The sequence below is a fragment of the Plodia interpunctella genome, chromosome 15 (assembly GCF_027563975.2).
Source record: "Plodia interpunctella isolate USDA-ARS_2022_Savannah chromosome 15, ilPloInte3.2, whole genome shotgun sequence".
NCBI lineage: Eukaryota > Metazoa > Arthropoda > Insecta > Lepidoptera > Pyralidae > Plodia > Plodia interpunctella.
Genome location: NC_071308.1, coordinates 4,003,854 through 4,024,039, shown reverse-complemented (window position 1 = coordinate 4,024,039; position 20,186 = coordinate 4,003,854). Strand labels below are relative to the sequence as shown.

The window sequence follows — 20,186 nt, the reverse complement described above, 5'->3', positions numbered from 1 at the left end:
GCAACACCCTGGTTGTTGACTTTCGGTGAGGCCCTCCGGCAAAATTCGGAACGGATTTGATAAAATTGGGCATTGCTCATCAAGTTAATTAATTTTGTAGCTTCCGGAATTCATAAGGCACATAAGGGTTCACGTATGGAGAATATGGGAGATATGTTATACAACGTTCTATTTAATTAGGAAAGTTATATCTATGATTAGATTTATATATTACATACTAGAGGTATATACTACTATTTGGATGGTATTATCTAAAGGTGAAAGTTTATGAGGATGTATGTATGTTTGTTATTTTAATGCAAAATCTACTGGACTGATTGTTATGAAATTTGGTACATGTGTAGAATATAAACTGCATTTATTATCTTCTTACAATGTTTTCCTTCGCCAGAAGTAGGTAAGTGGTGTTTTATGAAAACTACCTGTGTAACTATACATAAGTCAGAATGGTATATAAGCTCATGTGGCATGAGTAGTGTTCGAGCCTGCGATCTTAAAAAATATATACTGTAAATAGTATAAAAAGCCTACTGATTTACTACGGTTATAGTGGCCGTTAAATGGCGCACGGAAAACTCAGTTATGAATCACTCCAGGTCGACATGATTCGTAAACATCTGCCGAGGTCGTAAACATTTTACGACTAGACTTTCCGCCCTACAATCCCTTCTATTGTTTCTTAAATACACAGAGTTATCATCTTTATTAACTTCTTTCTCAAAAATATTATAATTTTGGCTTTATCATGTTTATTTTTAGGGAATGTATGAATTTCGTGGGGTATATCTTGACCCTTCTATTTTACCGCTTTCTAAATAATTTTTCAACAAGAGAGGTTTTCACTATAGAATAAGATTTTCAAATATAGAAGAAGTCTAGCAACTTGTGAACATGAAAGGTGTACAGAGGTACACGAGGCCGAGTTATGGCGGACCCACTCGGCTGCCTCAGTCCCGCGGATGACGATGCCTGGTTGTAGGAGATAGTTGTGTGACGATACAACTATTGTTAGAGAAATGCCATCTCCAAGTCTTGCCTAGGAATATTTTATAATTAGTTAACGTTATGTAATATTTTTGTATCTGAAAATAGAAATTCTGAAGTTAAAATGTATATTTTTTTTCGATAACAGCTCATTTTTTGAAATGAACTTTGCCCGTCCTTCATTAGTGCTTAATTACAAAGAATTATTTCAGACAAACGACACCCCAAGTCTGCAGTTAAAATTTTATTGAGTGGAGAACATTAATCCCCCTTAATTTTATGGTATAGGTCATTTTTTTAAAGTATATCTTGTCGTCGGTTTGAAAACTTGGTTTGGATATCTTAAATGATTCTTATTAGGCAATTAGTTGACTACTTATTACTTGCGGCTTCATCTGCGTGGACGTCTCACGGGAACTGTACTTGAGGCAAATGTTTCTATGTTTTATACATTTAATTATATATTTGTATACTTACACTAAGTACATCCGAAATGCTAAATTATATTGTAAGTATATACTTACAAAAGTTAAAGATGATTAGCGAAGAACTTATTATCACACATTAGCATATTTTTAAGTAAGTATTAAGTATATGACAGCAGAGGGACACAAAAACAGGCTATGAAATTAAAAGATGACTTTATTGAACAAAAATTACATCAGCAAATACATTTATGCGTTCTATTTTGACATGATCCATATATTATGCCTTCTCAAATGGTGTATCCCAAAATTTAAGTAATGTCAGCAAAATTTGCGACGCGTGGTAATCCTAGTTCCCTTTCGTACCGTAACTACGGTCAGATTGCTAGAAGCACGTGTGTTTTATGTCGTCATATAAAAACACCTATGAAGTAAAGCGAGTCGTTTACGATATCTGCTTCTATTTCGTTGGGACTTCCTTGCCCTTTTAATGTTCATTCCCTTTCCCCAATTTTAATATCAATATAAATTTAACAATTTTAATAACAAACTAATTTTAATATCTTGACGACAGCTGACATTTTATTGTATTACTAAATGTAGGTTTGTATGTACGGTATATTATTGACTTCGCGACCTTTGTAATGAGTTGCTTGCGTGTGCATTATCTTTATTGGACAATCTGGGATTGCACTTTCAAGATTTTGAAGTAACTGTGTAAGAATACTTTAGTGATTCTTGTTTTGTAATTAAATGATGTAACTGATGAATAGAGATGTAACTAAGTAGGTACACAATGATCTTATGTGAAGTCACGCCCTCATTTATACATATACATATAACAACCTCACTTATAACTCAGAATTATTAAAATCATATATACTTATCTTGTTTCAACGTAATAAACTGAAATAAAAGAATGTTGACGATTGAGGATCAATATTATCCGATTAATTCGCCACAATTTTACACAAGAAGTATTCAGTCATTATCTGCGAATTAAAAGAAATATTTCAAAAAAATACCTTTACGAAAATGTGCTTTAGCTAAGTATTAAATCCATTTCAGGTAATTTTTGGTTGCTGAAATAAGAGTGATGGAATAAAACCGGCAAACCGTGACCTAATCCGTCGCGCGTCCAATTCCCTGCGCTTGCCGTCTTGTCACCCACAAACGGCGCGTCAACCTGTCAACACAAAAACATTCACGTAGCTAGCAACACTGGGACTCGGGGGACTAACTCTTTGTATATCGTCGGATTTACACAGCCATAATAGGTAAGATAACCGTGGAACCCCAGAGGTCTTTTCCGTAGAATTGATTTTAAACTTTTCGCAATGAATTCGTCCTGAATTATTTGCAAAATTTAATATAGATCAATCTTGCTAAACACACATCACGCCATACGAATTTTCCCATTAACTACAACATTTTATATTCTCAGCTAAATCGGATTGATACAATGGCGCCAATGGAAAATGAACTAAGTATAGTAAGTACCACGCGATATTTTTTAATTTTTGTATATTTATACATGTTTGCAGTTCTTCTGATGGGAAGTGGTCACCTATGGCCCAAACCAAAAGCCTATGGAGACAATTGTAACACTAGAGTCTAGTCTCTTTTGATTTCATGTAACTTATGTTGCAAAGTGAACCGTCTATACTACAACAACTACTTTATCTTTAACTCAGCTTTGGAAGAGAAATTCGCATCTACAGCGGCTATAAGCCGGCCTTCGCTGGACCATTTTCTCACGTAGATATTACGAAGTAATCTGGCGATAAACTGCCCTCTCCTGTTCCTTTTAGATTTTAAGGCTATGTTGGATAAAGTCTAGGGCAACTCATTTTAGGGGCGTATTTGCAATATTTTTTGTATTCGGTGTTGCCGATGTAATCAAAATTATTCATTCTAAATGTTACGAGACAAAGAAAGCATTTAGTCTCGATGAATCTGTTTGTTTCTCTATAAATAATATGAAATCTGTAGGTAAAACCAAACCAAGTAAAGGTTTCCTACTACGATTTCTTTTTTATTATAGTTAGATTTTAGGTGATCGACCGTGACAATTATTTAAGCATATTTTGGTGTTGATAATTTAGAAGACATCGGCCAAGTCAGATTATTGTAAAAAGTTATAATTACTTTCGAACAGTTTTTTCTTTCGTTTTTACAATAATTATTTATTGGTTTCACAGCTCGTCTCGCAGAGAAGTGACAAATTTTTTTTATACTGACGCGGCGTCACGAATGCTGCCTAACTAGACTAACTAGATTAGAGATGGAATAGGGGGTAATTTGAATAGACTGCGGGCTCAGGATATAGAAAAATGCGGAAAGCAATTGAGCCAATAGATACGCCACTTCCGGACTAGTCCCGAGCGGGGTGATCCTCGGATGATCCTATTTGTGAATCTTAGCCTCACGGCTCCGGTACATTCAGTTCAAACGTGGAATGTGACAGAAACATGTATGTGCTTGGTCATGCGCCGCCGACAACCGTGATACAGGTTACACATCTTGTTTTCCGTTTTTATTTGGGGGTATAAAGTAAAATAGTCGTTTTATTTTTGTCTCTTTGACTACCTTATTTTATCGATGTCATTTTTGAAATGACGAGTAGTGAAATATGGTGTTTTAAATACATACTATACTATCGTAAAAATATTCACTTTTATTTTATATATTATTTTGTCGTTGTCATTTTGGTAACGACACTATATTATGTAGGTACTGTACCTCCAAAGTGGGTGTTTTAAATAAAACAATAATTGAGCATATCTCATTCAATTAATCTCAATTTATTTATTGTGCTTAGTTCTAAAGCAGGCATTAACATCGGCTCCCAAACTAGGAAACTCTTGTCTTTTTGGATATCTTATAATAATTGTGGTAATAAAACAGATTCACACAATGTTGACCTTTCAGATGCAGAGGAAATAAATAAGTAAATCGACCACAAAAGAAGCAAATTAGGTACTTAATGTGATCTCATAAACAATATAAACAGAGGGATTCCAAATAAATACGCAATATTCCGCAGATACCGCGATACGGAAACAATAATAGCTAAATAATAGCAAGTATTATCAGCGGGAGGTTTCATAACGCAGTTTATGTCTGTATTGACGGCGGGTCGGCGGCGCAGATAAATCGTCTTTACATGACATAGACAAACTGAAATCATAGACATGGTAACCTGACCGTTGTTTGGCAATGCCGCTCCCGCCTGATTCTGGCAGACAAAAATGCCAAAGGTCATGCGAAGTAGAAAAGCAGACTCGGAAGATTCAACCAGGAATACCGAATACAGGTACCTTAAGATAATATTTATTGTAAAATGTCTTTTTTCAAACAAGTTTGAAATTCAGTTTTGTATAGTGTATTTGAAATTTTGTAGGAAAAACCTCTTTTTCTTGAGGACGCCAGTCTTGCGTGTCCATTTTCTAATATATCGATGATCTTCTTAGAATACACACTTTCCCATATTTATTCACTCCGCCTTAATATACATTTAAGCAATTTTTCATGAGCGTGTTTAATGTAGATTACAATTTTGTTTTTACATTTGTTCTCTTATTGAGATCTATGTATATATGTGTACGATAGAAGTTAACCTTATGACGACCTCGGTGGCGCAGCGGTAAAGTTCTTGCCACTGAACCGAGAGGTCCCGGGTTCGATCCCCGGTCGGGTCATGATGGAAAATGATCTTTTTCTGATTGGCCCGGGTCTTGGATGTCTATTTATATATGTATCTATTTATAAAATATAGTATCGTTGAGTTAGTATCCCATAACACAAGTCTCGAACTTACTTTGGGGCTAGCTCAATCTGTGTGATTTGTCCTAATATATTTATTTATTTAAATTAGCAAACGAATAGATTTCTCTGCATGGATGGCATTTGGTTGCGTTCGCGGCGTTGCGTGTGAAGCAGCCCGGGGTCAGCGTAAAAAGAAAACCCTTGAAATTTTAAACATTCGGTTTTGATTTTACAACTGGCCGCCTTCCTGACGAAAACCCTCCTTGGGAATTTGTTGCCTATCAACTGATTGGGTTGTGTATACCTTAGTCACCTCGCATGGCATACACGGTAGGATAAGGAGGGGTTCTATTATAGGGCGTGTAGTTCCTACACGCTTCGTAGCAAATGATAAATACGAAGAAGATCAATATGGTACAAGATATATATAAAGTATTGGAACGTGGCTGTTTTCGCGTTGACAAACAGAGCTATAACAACGTTAACAAAGCGCATATACAGACGAATTGAAATTCAGATCCGCGAAATTGCAGTTTGCTTTGAAAATACCCCTCAGAAAACACTCGTTTGTCGTCTCTTATACGAATTTAAGACCTATAGCCGATATTGGAAAGACATAAAAGTTTGAACTGCGTAAATTCCTTACTTAATGCCCTCGGGTGAAACTGCACTTGTTTATCACCGCACGTGTGCAGCTAAGAGCGCTAAGTATACAGTTCATGTTGCAGTGTACTGTATTTATTAGGCAACAACAAACAGTTACAGAATACAATAAAGGCTCAAATTTGGTAAAACAACCACGTTATTAATAGATTATTTAAAATTGTTGCTATTGGGTAAAAGTATTTAAATCAAATAGGTAGATCACATTTTTTTATTTTGATTACTATTCGATGGTCTTTATATTCAGTAATATTAAAAATTGGTAGCGATAAATGAATACTCGTGAGATTTTAAATCGCAATCATTTACTGACCTTTTATATAACTTCAAACTGATCTCGGACCATTTCACTCCATTTTTGGAGAAATTCTCCTTTGAACCGCGCCTATTGTTAACTTATCTGGAACTAACTTCTAATGGATGAGCGTTTTAAGCCGGGATGAAAAAGGAATTCTAGACTTCCTCCCACACCCTCATTATACTTAATTAGAAAACTATTCTCAGCTCAACTATTCTCGTGTTTCTGCACTTTAACCTCTTTGAAAATAAATTACTTATTGAGAGTTGAATAATTGGTTAATGAGGTCAGTGCATATTAACATTGTGTAAAATTGAAGGTTTATTTGTTAAATTACGCATCAAGAAAAAAGTATAATTCTGAAGGGTTTTTGAGTAAATATGAGATACAATTGCGAATATTGAAAAGTGTGCTCGTAAGATAGTTTTCGTATACGTTATAGTGGAGGCGACTTTACACGACTTACGACTATTTTTAGAAGTGGAATATTAACTGGAAACTTCCATTATAGTACGGATTACCGTACTATACATGTACATCATTACCATGCTTATAGTAACTATGCATGGTACCGTATCTTACCAACGAAGTGTTAAGGTATACGAACATGATATACACGACACGTATTATATTTATTAGTGTGCTTTTTTTGCCAAACCTCGCCTCGTGTCGTATGTGAGTCATTTTAGGAATGGTCAGTTACTGATATGGTAGAGCCTTGGCTATGTGTATTACGCAATATAATTTAACTACAATTGTTAATGCTGGAATTGGAATAGATCAGTCATTAATCAAAATTCGTCACATTTATATTCAGTGTCCACATCTAATTATTTATTTAAATACCTATTAACATTTCTCGAATCAATTTGTGTTGCCAAACAAGTCTCGTAATAGTCCAGTGACCGTTCTCTTAATTAGTGTTTTTTTTATATTATACTTTTACACTAAAGAGTAGATACCATTTTACTAACAAACGTAAAGTATCATAACGTTTTTCGTTTTTAAAGAATTATGTTTTGAAACAATAACTAAAATAACTAGTTTTAAACTTTTGCATTTTATTATTAAAGAACGTCTGAGTTCATTAAAGAACGTTTGAACGATAGATAGATGGCGCTATACTTATAAGATTGACATACTGAAATATCGGTCACTAGCTCCTGGTCTATAAAGGTTATTGCAGTATATGGAATGAAGTTACGTATCCATTGTATGAAAAAAAAAACCAACTCAAATGCTCTTTAGCGTTTCTTGAATTAACACAGTTTTTTTATTACAATACTGAAATGGGATGGGGAAAAATGAAAAGCAAATCGTTTCCTGAATTTTTGAGTTCTTTTGAGAAAAGTTTAGGATATAAAAACGACATAAAATGGATCAGTTTTATTGCAATAACGCTTTACCATGTATTAGGAGTCTATTGGAGTTATCGTTATGCGTTTCCTGTTAAATGGCAAACCGTGGTCTTTGGTAAGTGATTCTCTCTCTTTCGACATAATGTGTTTTCGGTTGCGTTCGGAGCTAAGCCGTTGGGTAGCGTAAAAAACAACCTTTAAATTTTGAATATTCGGCTGTAATTTTACAACCGTCTGCTTAAGTGATGTCAACCTTCCTTGGGAATGCTACTGTTGCCTATCAACTGCCTATATAGGGCATGTATCCCTTAATCGCCTATATCGCAGGATATGGAATGGTTCTATTCTAGGGCGAAATCACACTCTTTCCCTACATCAATTTATTACCTAGCTTATGGGCATATGGCTTAATCCGCGTGAATTTCCCACGGTCAGTGTGCTTTTTCTGAGATAAAATGTAAACTATATCGTTTATAGCACTTCTAACTAGGTGTTTGCGAAATTTCATGAAGATCGGGTTAGATATAAGAAGCGTAAAAGTTGAGTTTGTTTATTACCTAACAAACTCACTTTTACGTTTCTAATATTAGAATCTGTGGCAAAAAGTAGCCTGTTTTGTAATTATTTTGTATGTCACTCTCCGGCCCTCCAACTATCTCTTCTTCTTCATAATCATAATCCTCATGGCTGAGGGTGGCGGTCGTTACGTGGAATTAAACACACATAACAAGTTTCTTGGCATTATTAATGGAGTGGTTTGCCATTGCCTTCTACATTTCATACATAAGTTAATAAGAATCAAGCAGTGTGCAGGTGTCCTCACGATGTTTTTCTTCACCGGAAGCAGGTGGTGGACGATGAAAAATACTATACATGAGTCAGATTGGTATACAAACTCCTGTGGCACGAGTAGGATTCGAACCTGGGTCCTATCGATCCACGGGCGGGCGTCTTAACCATTACACCACCACCACTTCTATCTCTACACCATCTCAATTTAATGCTCCGTTTTCACGTGAAAGAAGGACAAGAATATAAACACAATTTCACATTTATAATATAAGTATGGAATTATCTTTTTTCAGCTTTGATAATGTACATTGCGACTGGTTTCGGAATAACTGGCGGTGCACATAGGCTCTGGACGCACAGAGCTTACAAAGCGAAGCTTCCGTTGAAGCTCTTTCTAATGATGTGTTTTGCCAGTGCTGGTCAAGTGAGTACCAACAATTTACACTTAATTTCGATATGTTTTGCTTTTTAATTATGTAGGTAGAGAGCTTTTTGTTGATAGCATAAGTAATATATTATCATATAAGATTATTCATAAACAAAAATGGCACTGGTTCAACGACGACCAACAAAAAGGCTTAGTAGCACCTTAGGCAGGAGCAGGCCTTATTCTAAGAACAAAAGTTAAGCAATATTCATCCGCAATTAACACGCTCGGTTGGTCATAGTCCCAGACTTCTTATCCATCTATAAGGAAGGTCTGTGTCTCTATTAACAGTGGGCATATTAAAATGGATGTAAATGATGAATATCTAGACAGATGCGCAGATGCGTGTCAAGCCAAATTCAAGCAAAGAACTGAAATGCAGCACCGTGTTTAATATTGAGCTATTTTTCACCCCATCATAGTTCAATATCTATTTAAGAGACACCAAATATATCTCCAAATTTGATTTATAATAAATCACCAATTCACACCTCCCAGATGAACTGGTACTCTAAATTTCATAAACACTTGAATTTCAGAATTCCATAAAGCAGTGGGTGCGGGACCATCGCATCCACCACAAGTTCAGCGATACTGATGCGGACCCACACAACGCCAACCGCGGTCTATTCTTCTCACACATCGGCTGGCTAATGATGAAGAAAAATGATAAGGTCTTACAGGCCGGAAAGCAAATCGACATGAGCGACATTGACAGTGACCTGTATTTGCAAATTTTTGAGAAGTGAGTTGCACCTTTAAGAATATAAATGAATTAAAACAAATACTATTTACCACTAGTTGGTAGGTAGCAACTAGTCTAGTATATTTAGCAAATAGGTGGTTGATATCTTCGTTGAAGTAGTTTCAATTGTCCTTTTCTGTTGGGTTTATTCCCATTCTAGCCACAAGTTAGATCATTTTGTTATTACTATACGTGTTTTGAATATTTCGACTGATTTTATATTTGTATACATCAATATAAATGAATACGCATATCACACATACTCCTTAACTAAATTTAAATAATGACATTTCATCATATAATTATATACAGCATTATCAGAGCATTAACCGGGTTAGTTAGGGATGTGGTTAAATACTTTACATATAAGAACATTAATATTCTAAAATTTGTGTTAAATGCCCGCTTGAGTCCTGAAATTATCATCTCATTATTTAAATTCTAACTCATGTTTGAAATACTATCTGTGTTCTATTTATCTATATCAGCTGCTTTCATTAATCATAATATTTTTTTATTCGTTCCACCAGATACTTCAATTACATTAAACTGCTGTTCTGCTACATTCTGCCTACCAGCCTTAGCATCTGGCTGTGGGTCGAGAACTGGCGCTGCGCCGTCGCCTGGCAGTGCTTCATCAGGTTCCTCTCTATGTTTCACAGCGAACTCACTGTCAACAGTCTCGCTCATGCCTATGGATACAAACCTTACAATAAGTGAGTTATTTATTACAGTTAATGTACAATCATTGGTTTTTTTACATGTGGACCAATTTTATCCATTTAGACTTACCTCAGACAGCAGAAATACGGCCAAATTCATTAATAGAGTTAACATTCAATTAGAATGATCACTGTTTACGATTAAATTTATTTTAGTTGTAATTTAATTTCATTTTTACTTTTATTTTTTTACTGATATTTGTAGGAATATCATACCAGCAGAGAATCGCTTCGTAGCCACATGTACTTTCGGCGAAGGCTGGCACAACTATCACCACGCGTTTCCTTTCGACTACAAGGCAGCAGAGCATTTTGATTTCTTCAACTGGGGAACCAGGTTTATTCAGTTCTTCGAAAAGATTGGCTGGGCTTACGACCTGAAGCAGGCCACTCCAGAAATGATTAATTCAATTGCAAATAGGTTAGGTGATGGAACCCCTGTACATTTTCCGATAGGTGAAAATTTGAAGCAAAAGATATGATGTAAGAATTAATTAAGAATGGTAGTACACATGATTATTAGGTTCTATTTTATACAAATAGTAAGCGGAACTAACATTAGTGTAACAAAAAATTTCTATGATCGTTGTGTTTTTTAGAATATATGTATTAAACATTTTTGTAAACAATAGAATTATTTTCATAGGTTATTTTGCATATAAGCCGTGTTATACGTATTTAAATATTTATGTAAATGATTTCCTAGTAATTGGTCGATAAAAACAGATTGGTATACAAACTCAGGGCACGAGTAGGATTCGAACCTGAGACCTTTATTACACTACCAACGCTTTGGGTCGAGTACCTACTTCCAATTCAAACGTGGAATCTGACAGAAAAATTTGCTCTTGGTTACGTACCGCCTATGGACATTTCACATCTTATTTTCTATTTTTTTTTGTGGATAAAAAAGAAATTACCGTTTATTTCGCCAAATTTTATCAGTCTTTTAAATTTAAAGTATTTATTTATTATGAATGTGAAATTAAGTTTGTTGTTACTTCTTCAAGCTTTAGGTATTTGCTAAGCCAATCTTCTTTAAATTTTGCATACATGTTGTTTGAAGTACGGAGAGTCGCTTGCCGTTGCTAAATTTTCCTAGTCAATCTGTTTTTTTTCTTCCTAAAGAGTCTAGTCTAGAGTAGGTACGTATTGTTACCGAGTATCAACGTGATCAGTCATAAAAACTAAAACATTCGCATTCTGAAAAACATGTTATTTCGAAGAACATCAAAACACGGCACATTAAACTATAGTTGGTGTCATTAGGTGAAATTTAACATAATTTTTCATATAGGTATAATGGAAAAATTAAAAAATTTCGAGTTCAAACAGGGCTATGAAATTCTTTTCTGTTAAATCTTTATGCTAATTTTTGCGAATGGAATATGACATTGCACGTAGGTAGGTATATAAAACGTGTTAACTACGAATGCATCTACCGTACGGCAAATCTGATAGCAGTTATTAAGAAAAGCTGTTGAAGCAGAACTTTAAAGCTAAAGTATGTTTTGTTACTATCAATCACTGTCACCTTACAATATTTGATACTAGCTATTTAAATGCTAGTTAATAATAAATAGTTGAAATAGGATATAATAGATAGTTGAAATAGGATATACATACACATACATTTGACGACCTCGGTAGCACAGTGGTAAAGTGCTTGCCCCTGAACCGAGAGGTCCCGGGTTCGAACGCCCGGTCGGGTCATGATGCAAAATGATCTTTTTCTGATTGGCCCGAGTCTTGGATGTTTATCTATATATGTATTTGTCATAAAATATATTATCGTTGAGTTAGTATCCCATAACACAAGTCTCGAACTTACTATTTGTGTAATTTGTCGTTAGCTCAATCTGTGTAATTTGTCGTAATATATTGATTTATATTGATTTACAGTGTCATCTAGTGTTTTTATTCCAAAGTTTATTTTATTAGCATTTAGCGCACCATTTAGTAGGCTTCTTCTCAAATCCCACGGGAACAATAGGTAGTATTTTCCAAGATAAAAGATGACCCTATATGTCCACCTTTATACTCTTCAATATAAAGGTAGGTATATGTGAGACTTCAAGAAGATTGGTTGAATAGATAACATGCGAAGAGATAACAAACAAACTTACTTTCGCATTTATAATATTATAAGTTAGACAGAACGAGAATTGTCTCGTTCTGTAAAAAATGTATTGATATACTTTAACTTTTAAATGAAATCCGCTGACTGAGACATTGTAATACATACCTTCGCTATTTTAAATTTCATATTTTTGGGCGGATTCAATCAAAAACATTAATGGCAATTAATATTATATTTATGCATGAATATAAACTTTATGCGGGAGAAGTATTTTATGTGAACATTTATTCAAAATAATGTAAAAATATTTTCATGTTCTTATCTAAATTTGCATAATATTAAGTCTGATATTTGTGGATTTGTTTTACTTTACCGTTTTGATTTACAAAACATTATTTTTATACAAAATACGTAAAAGAAGCGGGCTATGCTCAGAAGTGGGCAGAAAAGAGCTGAGATGATGCTGATACAGAATTCCTAAGCAAAATTCACATGGACGCCGCCGCAGTGGGCAAAGATAGTAAGTAAAGCATTAATAAATATAGTAGGTATCAAGAAATAGTAATTTATTAGTATTTAAAAAAATAACCGTAATATTTGTTTTTATATATATAAACATATATATAAAAGTTGTGAAATGTGAAAATGCAATTCAATTATTGTTAAAATATGTATCGTAAATGGTCAAATTTATTTTAAAATATCGTCTTTGCCCGATTCTGTCAATAAATGTCGGGCAACCCGCGCGCCGCCCTTCTAAATCTATGGAGCAAACATGTCAATTATTATTTTCGTTTTTGTCAGACAGATATTTTCAATATACCCGTCAGTTTACAACTATAGTCTACCCATGGAATTAGATAGAATTAGTAAGTAGGTACTCCCGGAGTACATACTAATTCCTTGTAATAACCCCAGGCTATATAATCAAACGCCAAACGAATGTCAAGAATGAACGTTACAGTTTCCGAAAAATAATGTAAACTGACAACTGGTCATTTTCTTAATTCTTAAACGAATCGAAGCATGGTCTGTTACCTTCGCCTACCAAATCTGTCTTCCTATTTTAAAATTAAATTAGTAATCAAACCACAATCTAGATGGCACTAGTAGTAGGTAGGTAACTAAATTCAATCGTTCCAACATATATATTTAAGGCGCCACACTTATAAGATTGACATACTGAAATATCAGTCTCTAGCTCAGTATTGAATAAATTTACGTATACATTGTATGAAAAATCCATTCAAATTAGCGTTTCTTGAATGAACACAGTTTTTCATTTATTGCAATACTGAAATGGAGTGGCAGACAATGAAACTGACATCGTTTCCTGAACTTTTGAGGTCCTTTGAGAAAAGTTTGGGATTTAAAAACGATATAAAATGGATCAATTTCCTTGCAATAACGCTGTACCATGTGTTCGGATTTTATTGGTGTTTTCATTACGCGTTTCCTGTTAAATGGCAAACTGTGGTCTTTGGTAAGTGATTAACGAATTAACGAATATTAAATATTTTACCTTACTTTGTCTTAACTTTGCCTGCTTACCTGCTTTGTTTCAAGTTCTGAAAATTATTTGGAATATATGAATTTTCAAAATGTTATGTTTTAATGATATGATTATGCATGCCCTTTTCCTACATCAATCTGCATCCCTTTTTCAAACTATAATACAGTTTTAGAAAAATTAAAAATTTCACACCCCATATGATTACTCAGCTAGGAACTTTTTCTGAAATAAATAGTTCCCAATATTCTTTATCGTATTTCTAATTATATGTATGCGAAATTTCATGAAAATCAGGTGGTGATATAAAAACCGCAAATACTTTCGCATTTTTATTATTAGAATCTAATTTCACAATTTTTGAAATAGAGAAATACAAATGTTTGTCGTCAAAATATAAATCGTCTTAACAAAAAACAAACAAAAATAACGTATTTTCAATATATGAATACCTGAAGTTGTCCACGGCTCCATCCCCCACACAAAGTAGCCAACGTGTCTCTGTCACTCTTCGGTTTCCTATCTCCGTACCAAAAATTACCTCAATTAAATAATTTTCACTTGAAAGTAGCATGTCCATGTGGTTTAAGGGCCCACTTCTTGAAATTTTGTGAACAAATGCTTGGGATTTAAGAAACATTGCACAAACAAACATACACACACTCTCATTTTTTAATATTAGTATGGATAAGAAAAATTACCTTTTCAGCTGCGATAATGTACCTTGCGAGTGGTTTCGCAATTACTATTGGAGCACATAGGCTCTGGACGCACAGAGCTTTCAAAGCTAAGCTTCCGTTTAAGCTTTTGCTAATGATGTTTTTTGCCAGTGCTGGTCAAGTAAGTACCTATTTTATTTACCACGTAAATAAATGTATCCCGCCAATGATTTTCTCCTTATTCTTTCTTTATTCCTTATTTTTATTTATAAAAATGTGTTTTTATTACTTATGTTAAAAGTATTAGCATTTATTATATTTTATTAGGATCACTATTTGCTTTACTTTATGTTTATAATGATATATTAGACCACAGATAATAGATAATTGTTTAAAAAGTGTAGTAATAATAATTTTCGTGGCTGTTGGCGACTGATCGTCTTGCTTAGGCGTATATTTATTTTACGCTCCCAAAAATGTCGGACCTCAAACCTCGGAAGCTCAAAACAATGAACCTGCTCTCACTTTAAGTGGCTTACATCCAAGCAAGCAAGTAAATTAAGAACTTTATGATCATGAGAAGTGAAAAATAAACATAGCGCTGATTTTCAGCTGGTACCAGAAGTATAGAATCTACTTAAGTAAACAGTAAATATTAAATTAAGAAAAAAAAAACAAAAATAAATGTATGGAGTGTACCGCGAAATTTCATTTAAACATTTGTGCTTCAGAATTCCATAAAGCAATGGGTGCGAGACCATCGGATCCATCACAAGTACAGCGACACTGATGCAGACCCACACAACGCCAACCGCGGTCTATTCTTCTCACACATCGGCTGGCTAATGATGAAGAAGAATGATAAGGTCTTACAGGCCGGGAAGCAAATCGACATGAGCGACATTGACAATGACATCAAGATTCTACATATTTATGAGAAGTGAGTCTTAAAAAATATTCTGAAAGATATTGACTAAAATTATTAATTTGTTATCGATTGAATAGAATGAAGATGATCCTATGTAACTAATGAATAGATTGTTGAGGTAAATGCAAATGATGAATAGAAATTATGGAATTTCGAAAAAAGTATTCCAAATAATTTCTGAAATACTAGTCTTATCTTCTGTTCAGTCTGTTTATCTTTTCTTTTTTGTTCTACCAGATATTTCAATTTCTTCAAACTGCTGTTCTGCTACATCCTGCCGACCAGCCTCGGCATCTGGCTGTGGGACGAGAACTGGCGCTGCGCCGTCGCCTGGCAGTGCTTCATCAGGTTCCTCTCTATGTTCCACAGCGAACTCACTGTCAACAGCCTTGCCCATGCCTATGGATACAAACCTTTAAGTATGTCACTATTTATTAAAGATTAGCTTTTGTCCGCGGCTTCGCCCGCATTAATTTTCCAGGATGAAAGGTACTTCTATACTTCAAACTACATTATATGCAAAATTTTAAGATTGGTTGTGTCGCTAGAGCGTGAAGAGGTTCAATCATCAGGATTTCTACAAGTGTCCATTCCATATACATACATTCGTTACGTTTTTTATTTTAATTTTTTTTTACCAACATTTGTAGGAACATCGTACCAACAGAGAACCGCTTCGTAGCCACATGTACTTTCGGCGAAGGCTGGCACAACTATCACCACGCATTTCCTTTCGACTACAAGGCAGCAGAGCACTTCGACTTCTTCAACTGGGCAACCAGGATCATTCAATTCTGCGAAAAGATTGGTTGGGCTTACGATCTGAGGCAGGCCACTCCAGAAATGATTAATTCCATTGCAAATAGATTGGGTGATGGAACCCCTGTACATTTTCCGACTGGTAAAAATTTGAAGCAAAAGGAATGATCTACATAATATAGATAAGAATTAGTTAAGAATGGTAGTACACATGATTATTATGCGTTATGTATTAAATATAGTATAAGAAACTAAGATTTGTATAACAATATTTTTTTCTGAACGTTGTGTTTTTAGGAAAAATATTGTACCTACTATGTAAAAAATATTACATTAAGATTTTCTTTTCATCGGTTATTTTGTAAGGAAACGAAAGCAAATACATAAATTATCTTCACTGGCCACGTAGCTCAAATATGAATGACGAAAAGCCTAATCAAATTGGAAGGCGAAGTAAGCCTAATCAAGTGACCTAATTCTTTCGATAGAAATTCACCAATCTCGAAAATGATTCGCCCGCTCGCAACACTGGAAATTAAAATCGAGTTACAGTCCATTTGATAGATTAGGTCTGCGCCGTCCGCGGTCAAATGGACATATGTCCAAATCTCTAGATATGCATCAGAGCTAACAAGTGACCCAATGCGTTTGGCGGCCAATCGACGGACTTTCTGTACGGCCTCTCACTGATTACGGTACAGGTACAGTAGCCATTTAGGGAAATTTAATTGTTAATAAGAAATTATTGAATGAGATAAAAGTTGATACGGAATTGTTCATCAAATATCCGAAAGAAAGAAAGACACAATTTTCACCTATTTAGGTCTTGAGGTGCTTTTTAAATAAATTGAATTTTAAACTGTAGATTGATTTTCATTTTGTTGTACATTTTTGGTGCCATATACCTATATTGCCATTCCAGTATACAATGTCTAAAACATAACGGCTTTCAAGAGATAAAGTTCTTATTTTTTCATCATTTCATCAGGTTTCAACGTACATTTTAACCGTATGGGCACTCTATCACAGTACTTCTTTATTTTAGATTAGGACATCGTAGAGTCAACTGACAAATCGACTGTACAATTTTTTATATCTTACCATACAGCTTCCACTTGGCCTGGCAAGAGGAGCAAACCAATAAAGTGTTGGCTTGATTTGCTCAGCTTCGAGGTGATCTGGGTGATATAAGTTCAGGGTGAAATGAAGAGAACCAAAATTTTACTTAGTTCACTCTGGCGGAAAGTGTTCCTTTAAACTTATGATCCCTTAACATGATGATGATATTCTTTTGTGATAGCTATAATAGACTTACTTTTCAAAAAGTTAGAATGCCCTTGTGATATGATATCTAAATGTTGAGGCACGGAGGCTAGAAACCACAATCCCTGCAATTAGGTCAAGGCATCTAAGCTCAACATAATCCTCAGTTTCTGAATATTTGCCCGATGCGACCGCGGCTAGACCAGATTCAATTAATTTTCCTACATCAAACATGCTTCGACAAACAGTACAAGTGTATGTTCTCCACTTAGCTTAATACGTTAAGTTTATATATGTCCACACACTATAGATACAATTTACTGCAAGTTAAGTTGTCCTTCATCCGTTTCTGTACATGCGATATTCTGTAGTATGAATCTTCCGTATTTTTCAAACAAAATTTTGCCCCCTATATGTACAGTTCCCTTGGGCATCGATTTTAGTAATAATAAATAGACATCGCGTTTGCAATAAATACATAACAAAAACTCCTAAAGGTCTCTTTGGCAAATTTTATCGAAATGAGTCCATTACTTTTAAGTGTTTATTCGTACAATTTTTTTACAGTATGAGATTCTAAGAGAGTAAAATAACGGAGCTCGCAAGGAATGTCGATTTTATGAATATAAATTGTTAAAAAACAGCAATAACAATGAAAAGAATTTGGTCCCTCAAATGAGCAGGGCCCTCAGTAATGACCCATAATACGATTAAACCGCTTACAATCCCTTTTCGAAGTCTACTTAACTAACTTCGATCTTCTTCTGAACACAAAAATATAGTGGCTAATGAAATCAAATAGAACGGGAAACTATTTCACTATGTTTATTGTAATTGACGCATTTCTGGTAACTTATTTTAGGCATATGCGTTTGAAAATGTAATTTTTTTGTTCATTGATTTATTGAAATCTAAGGCGAAAATCGGCCCAATGAACAGAAGTGCCTACGACGTATACATGGAGTACCCTTAATTTAAACTTCCTTTCATCGTCAAATTGATGAATGTACCTCTCTCGAGTCTCGACCGTATTGTCTTCATCTTTTCATCTTGTTTTAGTTTGAGGATCAGGAAGAAAGCAAATACGGCATACATGATAAGAACTTTAAAGGATTATTCAAGTATTGATTTGTTACGTTCATTTATTTTTGCATATCCATAGGGTGGACTGAGAGCTTGTTAACTTTGACCTACGTCGAAAAAAGCTCAAAGTACCTACGCCATTTTGTCTAAACGTCAAAATTTAACGGTGCAACTCATCCATTGTCGGTACATGTAGTTTAAGCTTTTCAACACATTGGTGTATATAGGTACTATCGATAGTATGGCCTTTTTCGATTGAAAGTATCGATTGTTAAACAATCGATAGTTCAGCAACAGTACTTGAAACAGTATTAACTCACTTGGAACAGCGTCGGATGCCTGTTGGTTTCCGCCGATCGGATGCAAAAGCTGGCAAATCGCCAGGTTATCCGATTGGAAGGAATTATTTTGAAGTTCACATGGGTTTAAATATTGGAAAGTTCAAGATATCAGTGAAGTCTACGGACCTCAAAGGTCAATATACTAAGAGGAAAATAAATATCACACAGCCTATTACTTATATATTTTAATTTATTTATCTGATAAAAATGTCTACCTTCTTGTGGATGTCTTACGAGGCGATTAGAGAATAAAACGCCTTGACAGCTTATAGTAATCACAGCGTTCCCAAAAATGGATGATGGTCAGACTAGGCTGACGGTCGTGAAATCAATCAGCGGCCGTTAAAGCAGGAAAACGGGCTCTAAGAATTAACAGCTGAGGAAATAATAGGGAAAAGTGCTCAATTGAGTGAGAGAAACAGATTTGTCTATATTTAATAAAACTAACAAAATCAACAATATATAGATAAATAAAACTTGCTAATTGACGTCGCTCGTCGGACATAGTCGATTGGACACTGTTTGGACCTAGTCGTAAAAGTCATATTATTGAAGTTACTTATAAATGTCATTAGGTAAATTTGTTAGCAAGAAAGCTAGTGTTTATGAAACCAGTAAATATTCGCGCCTATATGATTTTACCGCACTTCTTCACGGCGAAGCTGGAGTACCACAAACTGCACTGCGGTTGCACACAAGAGCATAATTGTGCCGAGACCGGCCGCGCCATTAGCGCTAGATTCTGTTCGTATGCTGAACAAACATGCATGCTATTATAACAAATTGAGTACAATTACGTATTTCTGGTGCCTTGGAAGTTGGAATGGTCTCTAGCATGAAATATGCTACTGGTGAAGATGACCTGGCGCCGTCTCACCAAACTCCAATCAGTTCACTGGCTCCAAAGCTGGTGTAGCAGTGCAGTAGCCGAAAACCTCGAATGATAAAGAATTTTAAAAAAGGTAATTTTACATATTTGAGCCGTTTGGGGTTGAGCCAATAGGGCCGTGGGAGCCTTCAACCTTAAGTATGTATATATTATTACCGAAAAAGAGGTGTTTGTATTAGTTACAGTGGACGCGAGTGAAGCCTATATATAAAAGGCTATAGGATCTACCCAAGTTACAACAATATCTTACCTTATGTACTTGTAATATGTAAACATACACGTTAACTCGGATTATGAAAATGGCTGGTAACTGGGTTATTACCCGTTCGTTTGTTTACACTCCAGTCATAAATCTACCAGCGAACTTGGGGAGCATTTAATATCCTCTTTAAAGGCCTCTTTCGTACGAGAGTAAAAAAAGCTCTCGACGCTTGCAAAACGTATTCGACGAAAGTAACATTCAAGTTTAATAACTCACCGTCTCCGATGCAT

General features: G+C 34.9%; 2 protein-coding genes across 3 annotated transcripts; both read left to right on the top strand.

Moving 5' to 3' along the window:
- The first annotated feature begins 2,527 nt into the window (after nt 1–2,527).
- On the top strand, nt 2,528–12,616 carry LOC128676017 (acyl-CoA Delta-9 desaturase). Of its 2 annotated transcripts, XM_053755906.2 has the most exons (8): nt 2,528–2,686; nt 2,854–2,901; nt 3,611–3,922; nt 4,341–4,725; nt 8,582–8,712; nt 9,255–9,460; nt 9,991–10,176; nt 10,388–12,616. In XM_053755906.2, the coding sequence occupies exons 4-8, from the start codon at nt 4,629–4,631 to the stop codon at nt 10,662–10,664; spliced, it is 897 nt and encodes a 298-aa protein (XP_053611881.1). In that variant the 5' UTR covers nt 2,528–2,686; nt 2,854–2,901; nt 3,611–3,922; nt 4,341–4,628; the 3' UTR covers nt 10,665–12,616. The 2 variants fall into 2 exon arrangements, with proteins under 2 accessions (XP_053611881.1, XP_053611880.1); XM_053755905.2 differs by lacking the exons at nt 2,528–2,686; nt 2,854–2,901; nt 3,611–3,922; nt 4,341–4,725 and adding an exon at nt 7,357–7,611.
- Nucleotides 12,617–12,754: 138 nt separating this feature from the next.
- LOC128676024 (acyl-CoA Delta(11) desaturase-like) lies at nt 12,755–16,982 on the top strand. The gene is made up of 5 exons (XM_053755917.1): nt 12,755–13,745; nt 14,482–14,612; nt 15,163–15,371; nt 15,597–15,782; nt 16,010–16,982. The coding sequence occupies exons 1-5, from the start codon at nt 13,562–13,564 to the stop codon at nt 16,284–16,286; spliced, it is 987 nt and encodes a 328-aa protein (XP_053611892.1). The 5' UTR covers nt 12,755–13,561; the 3' UTR covers nt 16,287–16,982.
- Nucleotides 16,983–20,186: the final 3,204 nt, after the last annotated feature.

Bases quoted from the DNA above. Each gene is read 5' to 3' on its own strand.
- LOC128676017 (XM_053755905.2), top strand. From the start codon at position 7,428: ATGGGATGGGGAAAAATGAAAAGCAAATCGTTTCCTGAATTTTTGAGT. The intron at 9,461-9,990 runs GTGAGTTGCACC...TCGTTCCACCAG, and splicing joins TATTTGCAAATTTTTGAGAA to ATACTTCAATTACATTAAAC. The intron at 10,177-10,387 runs GTGAGTTATTTA...TGATATTTGTAG, and splicing joins GGATACAAACCTTACAATAA to GAATATCATACCAGCAGAGA.
- LOC128676024 (XM_053755917.1), top strand. From the start codon at position 13,562: ATGGAGTGGCAGACAATGAAACTGACATCGTTTCCTGAACTTTTGAGG. The intron at 13,746-14,481 runs GTAAGTGATTAA...TTACCTTTTCAG, and splicing joins ATGGCAAACTGTGGTCTTTG to CTGCGATAATGTACCTTGCG. The intron at 15,783-16,009 runs GTCACTATTTAT...CAACATTTGTAG, and splicing joins GGATACAAACCTTTAAGTAT to GAACATCGTACCAACAGAGA.